The 8,824-nt window shown below is 44.5% G+C and overlaps 1 protein-coding gene across 1 annotated transcript; it reads left to right on the forward strand.

The window, feature by feature from the left end:
- The first annotated feature begins 388 nt into the window (after nucleotides 1–388).
- rest (RE1-silencing transcription factor) lies at nucleotides 389–6,991 on the forward strand. Its single transcript, XM_015371523.1, has 7 exons — nucleotides 389–519; nucleotides 1,710–1,990; nucleotides 2,066–2,623; nucleotides 2,701–2,861; nucleotides 3,029–3,112; nucleotides 4,246–5,131; nucleotides 5,354–6,991. The coding sequence occupies exons 2-7, from the start codon at nucleotides 1,737–1,739 to the stop codon at nucleotides 6,186–6,188; spliced, it is 2,778 nt and encodes a 925-aa protein (XP_015227009.1). The 5' UTR covers nucleotides 389–519; nucleotides 1,710–1,736; the 3' UTR covers nucleotides 6,189–6,991.
- Nucleotides 6,992–8,824: the final 1,833 nt, after the last annotated feature.

The raw sequence follows: 8,824 nt of genomic DNA on the forward strand, positions 1-8,824 counted from the left end.
GAGAAAAAAGTAAGAATTCTAAGAAAGATTTCAGAATTCTGAGATTAAAGCCAGAATTCTGAGAAAAAAGTAAGAATTCTAAGAAAGATTTCAGAATTCTGAGATTAAAGTAGGAATTCTGAGATTACAGTCAGAATTCTGAGAAAAAAGTCAGAATTCTGAGAAAATTTTAAGAATTCTGAGTTTAAAGTCAGAATTCTGAGAAAAAAGTCAAAATCCTAAGATTAAAGTCAGAATTCTGACTTTTTTCTCCTATTATACTGAAATGAAATTTAAAAATCAGTTAACTTTTTTTGTTTTTTCAGTGGCCCTAATCCTCCATCTTGTTCTGTAATATGAAACGCCAACATTTTCACTGAAAAACTACAAAAGTACGGAGCGACGCGCTGACGTCAAAACACAACGTCACTGTAGAGGAATGTGCGGAAACTTCTGCCTACTTTTCAATCTGCCCTCTTCGTCGAAGGGAAAGCTTTTCAAAGCAGGAAAATCTTCAGAAAAGTCTCTTGAAGTGCGGAGGTGAGGAGGAGAGAGTGAACAGGGGGATCTGGAGGACATAGAGCGGTTCGGTTCGGTTGTTTTTCGGGATTACGGCCGCAGAAAGTTAGAGCAGTCCGGGGAAAATGGAGTCGGTGAGGTGGAGCTCAGAGGCGCTGTCCGGGGCTGATCAGGACCATGGCTAACACTCCAAGTCTCGGGGCAAGGCCCAAGCATCTGGATCAGACCCGGACCCCGTTTCAAAAGCTTCACAAAACAGGGAACTGAACTTTGTTAAAGTTCTGTTATGGTTCCGAATTTATAGAAAGTGTAAACTGAAGTCAGCGTGTGATTTATGGCAGCTGGTCCAGTTAATAAAGTGCTTCACTGAGTTTGATTGGAGCTTTTACCGACCTCTGACACCGCTCCAAAGCAGAACCGGGCCGTAGATCAGCACAAATACAAACAACTTTTCCGTTACGTCCTTTGACTGAGTTTTCAGCGCAGATTGCAGAACTTCAAAAGTTCCTATTATGTTAATCTAATCCAGTCCTCATCTGTCCGTTAGGACCTTTTGGGTCATAAAATTGACTCTTAACACATTTGAGTGGCAAAAAAGTAAGAAAGGTCTAAGATAAGATCCAGTAAAGGCTATGATCACCTCCCTATGTCTTATTATTATATAAATAAACCTCTCTGGCCTTTTAAACTGCAATCTACAGTGATTCAGTCTAGTAAACCGTTAAAACCAGGGCTGATTCCTTTTTCGTCCACTTCCCTTAAAAGTGGCCTAGAATCAGAGACCAACTTTAGCCCCAGATGAAAAGTTCTATTTAGAATTTGGGCTCTGTTTGGATTTTGCTTTTTTGTTATTAAACACAATTTCTTTAAATGTTACTGTCGTGATGAAACTTTATCTTGTTATTGAAGTTTCTAAATAACACAACATTTCCCTGATTTCTCTTACATTTTGTGAGGTGCTGATTGTGGTCCAGCTTCAAAATGGCCACCTATCTGGATACCATAGGACGGTCACAGTTGGATCATATTAGATGATGACACAGTTGGTGAAATGATGACCCTTTAGACCTCTCAATCTTAGATTCGGCGGCATAGTTTCATAAGCTTTCCAGCTGAACTTCTCACAGAAATTAACAGTTTGTTTTAGCCCGGTGATTTGAATCTAAAAGATGCCGCCACCCCCTTTAACCATGGCTGTTTGGTTTCTGCAGCTGCCTGTCGGTGGGGCCGAGATCACCATGGCGACTCAGACCTTATTCTCAAGTGGGATGTTCCCTGTAGGCGTCTCATTGGCAGAGGACGGGCAAGGTTTCAGCGACCTGCCCCGAAACATGCTGCCCGCTCCTCAACTGGTGATGCTGGCCAATGTGGCGGCGGTGACGGCGCCAGAGGTTGGAGACAGTAGCGTGGCTGAAGAAAAGGAGATGATGGAACTGAAGACAGTGGGGTCCAGCTACTCTGACAGTGAAGACGAAGACGAAGGTGTTATCAGGTGAGGAGAAAGTGTATGTCACTTTCATCTATTTCCAAATTACCCGACTCTTAATTTTCATCCATTTCCCCTCAGGTACAGCTATGACAACCAGAACCAGCGAGAGGTGTGCATCGTGGAGTACCCAGAGTCTCCAAACTCAGCTGTCCAGCCAGCTGTCGCTGGAGACGGCAAAGAGGATGAGGAGAACCCCGCAGCTGAAAACCAGCCCCCCTCCATTAAGCTTCGCTCCTCTACTGTCTCTAATCGGCCAGGGATGAAGGCTAAAGACGTCCCCTCCACCCTGGCTGACAGCGCGCAGAAGAAGAAGCCATTTTGCTGCAAGCCGTGTCACTTTCAGGGGCAGAATGAGCAGGAATTTGTCAAGCACCTGAGTACGCATAGTATAAGTAAGATGGTGGTGGTGAACCAGGTGGAGGGGCGGAGCAAGAGCAAAGCCAAAGAGGCGGAGTCTGGGGAGGTTTTGTCAGGCAGGGAGGCAAACCAAAGCGGAGAGGCAGAGCATAAAGGGGACGAAGTTGCAGGAGACATCAAAGGGTTGATCAGGTGCGAGCGCTGCGGCTACAACACCAACCGCTATGACCACTACATCTCTCACCTGAAGCACCACAGCAAGGAGGGCGACGACCACAGGTAGGAACACCTGTGACCACCACCAGAAAATCAGTCCTGATGCTCAGTGATGAGTGCTTACCTGTGTGTGTCTGCAGGGTGTTTAAGTGCACGCTGTGTGCATACACCACAGTCAGTCAGTACCACTGGAGGAAACACCTGAGGAATCATTTCCCCAGCAAGTTGCACACCTGCAGTCAGTGCTCCTACTTCTCCGACCGCAAGAGCAACTACATACAGCACATTCGTACCCACACAGGTACCTTCCTCATTCTGTCTCTGTCCCCATGTCCATCTGTTTCTCAGCCATGATTTATCCTGCGTCCCTCTGTCCTAAAGTCTCCACTTTAGAAACACATTCTTGTTCCCCTAGTGCCTTATTACTCTCTGGTGCTTCATGTCATGGTTTGTCTTTCTGTTTGGCAGGTGTACGTCCATTCCAGTGTCTTTACTGTGACTACTCGAGCTCCCAGAAGACTCACCTAACCCGTCACATGAGGACTCACTCAGGTGAGTGTGAGACAGAAATGGACAGATGATGATGGGGAGCACCGTCTGACAGGTTCCTTCCCTCCTTCAACAATACTCTCCATGGGAGGTTTTGGTTGTCAGACTACTGGGACATGATCAAATCTGCTTCAGATAGTTTGGGATGAGATTGTGACACCTGGATGAGATGTGGCAGAAAGCTAGCCCAAGAGATCAAGTCATATTGTTACTGAAGTAGATCTCTCCTCCTGCTGGATCTCAACATTACTTTAAATATTTGAATTTTGTAAAACATCACAGCCTTAGGGGGTGATATTCAGGATTTATTGATCCAGCTGCCTCTGGAGCGGGGGAAAAAGGAATTTTCTATACCTTTCAACTTTAAGATAGTGGCTCCTGACCACCGGGGCCCCGGGCAGGTACTGGACCCTGTTTTATCTGGTACCTCATGTTTCCAACCAGTGTGAGCCATTAAAGTATCAAGGCACTTCTTGTGACACAGTTGAGAAATATTCAACTGGAAGCACTTGAGCCAACCCAGAGGATTGAGTGTTGGATTCGGACCGCCCTTTAACGCCTCAGAGAGAGGAAGTCCAGTCCTTGGGAGGCAAAAGTTTGGAGTCTGCTTATTCAGAAAAAAAGTCCTATGGGTATGAAGATGTTTAACTCTTGGTGAATCTAAACAGCAAAATGTAGGAACACCAGTAGACCCCGTGCCGTGCAGGTGAACAGTGAGAATGATGTTTCTACTGTTACTAACTGTTGATCTTTTTGTTTTTACTGACGCTGCCCTGATGGATTAACACGGTAACTTAACAGCCTGGTCTGTGTATGGGTGTGTGTGTGGTTGATGAGTTTTGGACATGAACCCTTGCATGAACACACTTGTTTCAGTTTTAAAGTCTTTAGTAAGTTTAAAACAAATATGGAAGTCAGTTACATCGATCCACAGAAGGGTTTAATTTGTATAACCAAAGTCCACTGGAAGTTCTTTATCAGATTCAAATCAGAGTTTATCAGAACCTGGCTGCTAAATATAGTCAGTCAGTTTCTTATGTTGGTTAATACAGAGTGGAAATTATCTCTTAGAAGCTCCTCTTAGAATAATGCATTTGGGTCTGGTGAGGCTCTCTGACATCTTCTCCTCTCTGCAGGTGAGCGTCCTTTTAAGTGTGAGAGCTGCAGCTACCTTGCTGCCAATCAGCACGAGGTGACCCGCCACGCCCGACAGGTCCACAATGGTCCCAAGCCTCTGTCCTGCCCATACTGCGAGTACAAAACGGCAGACCGCAGCAACTTTAAGAAGCATGTGGAGCTGCACTTGAACCCGCGGCAGTTCCTCTGCCCGCTCTGCAAGTACGCCGCCTCCAAGAAGTGCAACCTGCAGTACCACATCAAGTCCCGGCACTCCGGCTGCAACGTGGACCTGGACGTGTCTAAAGTCAAGCTTCGAGTGAAGAAACCTGGTCCTGAAGGTACAGATGACAAGTTGGAGTCCAAAGCAGCCAAGATGGATGACTCCCCTGCATTGGAGGAGGACATGGATGTGGATGAAGAAGACGACTCTAGCCCCATCAATCTGTCCATCAGGAGGAGCAGCAGACCCAGCCTCGAACCCCCACCACAGAGCGAGGCTCCTGACAAGGCTCCAAAGAAACGCAACACCTCGTCCGAGAAGGAGAAACCCTCAAAGGCAAAGGAGGAGAAAAAAGTCTCAATAAGGCAGAGGAAGGTCAAGGAGAATCCTGTGGAGAATGTGGATGGGAAAGAAGTCCAGAGCAGTGCTGAGATTTCTGAAAACAAAGTGAAGAAACGGGCCAGAAGGGTTCTCACTGAGAAAACAGTTTCTCAGAACCAAAGAGGGAAATCTCCATCATTGGAAAAACAACTGGAGGAACTTGCATCACAGGAAGAACAGCCCACTGTAAAAAGTTCTGAGCAGCAGATGTCTTCAGAAAGAAAGTCTGAGAAAGTCTTGAAGACGACGTCACTCAAAAAGACAAAAAGCCTTGGTAAAAGCAGGAAATCTGCAGCTAAGTGGTCCAATAAGACTCCAGAACCCACTGACACCAAGAATGCTGTAGAACCCACTGACACCAAGAAGGCTCCGGAACTCACTGATACCGAGAAGATTCCAGAACCCGCTGATACCAAGAAGATTCTAGAGCCGGCTGATACCAAGAAGTCTCCAGAACCCGCTACCAAGAAGGCTCCAGAACCCGCTGATACTGAGAAGGCTTCAGAACCCACTAATAAAGAGAGTACCCCAAAACAGACTTACACCAACAAACCCAACTGCCCTGAGAAAAGTCAGAGAGGAAAGAGGATAAAAGAAAAACCCCTCAAAAGGAAAGCAGGACAGGTTTTGGATCTTTCACAGAAGTCTTCCAAGAAGAAGTGTCTAAAGGCTCCAGCTGATGAGAAGCTGCTGTCCAAGACATCTTCAGATATTACCGATGTGATGCCCAGTCTGACTAAGAAGACTAGCAGAGAGACTCCAGCCAAGAAGAAAAAGACCAGAACCTCCACCAGGAGGACCTCAGGTCTGCAACCAGCAGTGGGTCCAAAACCGGATGATTTAAACTCTAAAACAAGTCTGTCATCAGAGAATTTGGAAGATTCTGTTCATTCAAGTGAAACTGCTGCTGGTCAAGTTGGTTCCTCCAAAGATGGACCATCCACACCAGAATCTGATGATTCTCCAAGCACACAGCCAGAGAGGATCAAGGAGGAGTCCCATCCAACATTCATCAAACCTTCATTGCCACCACGTCTGGTTCTTCCCAGCCAGCGCAGCAAGCCAGCAGAGGCAGAGGATGACGAGGGGATCCACAGCAGCCACGAAGGTGGAAGTGACATCAGCGACAGTGCCTCTGAGGGCAGCGATGACTCTGGCCTTAATGGTACTGGCGCCACTTCAGGGAAGATGCCTAACGATCCAGAAACACCAACTGAAGAGATCCCCACCCCCACTGAACTCAAGAGTCACACCTGCATCTTCTGTGATCGCACATTCCCACTGGAGACCCAGTACCGGCGTCACCTTAACCGCCACCTGGTCAACGTGTACTACCTGGACCCTGGGGCAGCAAGATGAGCCTGTCTCCATGGCAACAGACTGTTTACAGAGGTCCGGGACAATGGACAAGAGCTGGTTTGTGATCTAGGACTACTTTTGGTGGTTCAGATGGGCTTGTGCTGAACTCAGCGGAACCCGATTCTTTACAGGTCCAAAAAACTAAATAAGCCAGCTTCATGTTTATATTTGTGCTTATATATATGGTTATATTACAGAGCCCAGGTTTCGAACCGCTGACCAACAGTTCTGATACTATGAACTCCCGACTATTGGTTACATTGATCCAAACTCCTCAGCATCGGTACCAGTAGTATGAAATTCTCAGCCTTTGTGTCTATGGCATGAATTCCTGATCTCCAGCACCAACTGTCCAAACTACTGTTGTTGGTTTTAATAACTGTTGATTTAAACGGTCCTGATTTTTGTTTTCATTGTGTCGCCCCTCAGTGCCTTTGACAATCAGCTGCTTCTGTTGGGTTTGATTTAACTTTGTCCCTGGTGGTCCAGTTTGCAGGCTGGGCCTATGTTTCCCTGGCGACTGCAGTGATGAAAGAGCAATCTGATGATGATGATGCTCCCAGCTGTGTAAATATTTCAGTGCAATAGTCCATTTAGTCCAGAAGCCAAAGTGAACCATGGTTTTATCATTAAGTGAAATAAACTCTATCGGTTGTGTCAGAGTTCTGCTGATGGAGGATTCGATGGTCTAAGATTGGTTCTCTGCCTGATATGTGGATCCAACCGTGCAGAACCCGTCCTCTGACATGTTTTTTTTTAGTTGTGATTTGTCCTCTGATTAAAATAAACTCCCAATACAGACCCAACCAGGTCATCGTCTCATCCCTCGGAGAGTTTCCTAAAGTTCAACAATAAGGTTTCCTCCTCAGTTCCTAGTTTTTACGGATTTCTAAACAGGTCATCCAACAGAGTGGAATGGAACATCTCAAACAACCCAAAAATGATTATTATTAACCTTCCTCAGCAAAAGAGAAAAAGGAGTTTTCCGAACGAGTTATGTAGTCGATAATTCTTATGATTGTATTTACTGGTTTTGTTGTTTGTATATTATAAATTTTCAGTTGCATACAAAAGAACAGATGCAAATAACAGCAACAAACAAGTTTAGAAAGAAGAGAATAATATAAGAAGTTTGCACCAACTAAAGCCTCTCATTTTGAATAAAAAAAAAAAACAAAATTTTGACCAATAATGTTCAAAGACATCCACCTGTGTCATCTTTAATATAAATAGCTAAATATCATGTCACTTGTTTGCACTATGAGCTTTTTCTTTCAGTCAATTTCTAGTTATGTTTTTTTTTTTCTTTTTTTTGCAGCCAGCAACCCTCTAAGCAGATATCAGCAATTTTTCTAATTGGTAGATCAACTCCCTCTCAGTGCCATTACCGACAACAAACTAGTATTGTCCTATTAAAGACTGCCTGATGATAGCAATGCCAAAAGGTTTGTCCCTTTAGCCTCCAGCAACTGGTCTGGTGAGGATATTTAGGCTGTTTTGTTTGTTCTCCTGCCAAACAACAAAATCTCCAAGACACATTCTTCCAGCAGGACTCCCTCCCACAGGGCAGCCTTGTATGAAAATGCAGAAAAAAGTGGGCTTGATGGAAACCCTGCCTTGTGGTTCATTCCAGCCGAAGTTCAACACCTCTGTTCAGACATTTCAGTCCATTTGTTCTACAAAGTTTTTGGTGTTTTGTGATAATTGATCAACATTTGATCATTACTCTGAACAGCTCCCACCTTAAAAAATTCAGATGCCTTTTTTCAGCATCCAGACCAACTAACACAGCTTGTAGATATGCAAATAAACTATTCTTAGTCTTAATCCAAATGTAATATTGCTATAGACTATTTTGATCTAGTTTAACTGTCAGAGTTCAGAGCAGAACTGTTTTCTTCTAAGTCTTCAATTATATGTTAGCTCCAGTCCCAACCAAGTCATTTAAGGCAATATTCCCTGTTATTTCCTACTACATTTTAGATATGATTAACCTATCCCTGTACATCAGGCCATTTAGGTAGCTGTAATTAAACCTTTACTTGAGGAAAAAAACTAGATGAATTGGTCAGTTATAGATCTATATATAATCTTCCTTCATCTAAAATGAATAATCTGCTGCTTTAGTTGTAGTTCCGTGCATGTCTAAAAGTAGAAGGGGAGGTAAATCTTTTAGTTACCAGGTCCCTCTCCTTTGGAACCAACTACTAAGTTTTATTCTGTGAGGCAGACCCCTGTGTTATTCTAAGACTAGGCTTAAAACTTTTCTCTTTCATGAAGCTCATAGTTAAAGGGGCTCAGGTTACCCTGAGATTTATCTATAGTTATCTTGCTATAGGGTTAGACTGCTGGAGGACATAGTTACCACTTTTCATCATTCTGCTTCCTTCTATTCTGGAGTATTTATTTGTTTACCCTCTAACTTTCATCTGGTCCGTTCCTGTTTGGCTGTGACACCATTCTCGAGAGAAATATCAGCTGTGCTGCTGCCATCAACGCCTTTGTTTATAGATGTTGGAGCTTGGGCTGTTTGTCAGTGTAGTCCTGGTTCTCTGACTGTGACTAGTTGTATGTGCACTCTTTTATCCTCTGAAATGGGAGCTGGCTTGGAGCTCGTCTGCCTGGCTGTGTCTTTC

This window comes from Cyprinodon variegatus, unplaced genomic scaffold (genome assembly GCF_000732505.1).
Source record: "Cyprinodon variegatus isolate N-32 unplaced genomic scaffold, C_variegatus-1.0 Scaffold59, whole genome shotgun sequence".
NCBI classification, from domain to species: Eukaryota; Metazoa; Chordata; class Actinopteri; order Cyprinodontiformes; family Cyprinodontidae; genus Cyprinodon; species Cyprinodon variegatus.

What these genes read in the sequence shown, in the direction of transcription:
- rest (XM_015371523.1), top strand. Translation starts at nt 1,737, where the DNA reads ATGGCGACTCAGACCTTATTCTCAAGTGGGATGTTCCCTGTAGGCGTC. An exon ending in GCACATTCGTACCCACACAG is followed by an intron (nt 2,862 to 3,028) that starts GTACCTTCCTCA and finishes TCTGTTTGGCAG; the next exon opens with GTGTACGTCCATTCCAGTGT. An exon ending in TCACATGAGGACTCACTCAG is followed by an intron (nt 3,113 to 4,245) that starts GTGAGTGTGAGA and finishes TCCTCTCTGCAG; the next exon opens with GTGAGCGTCCTTTTAAGTGT.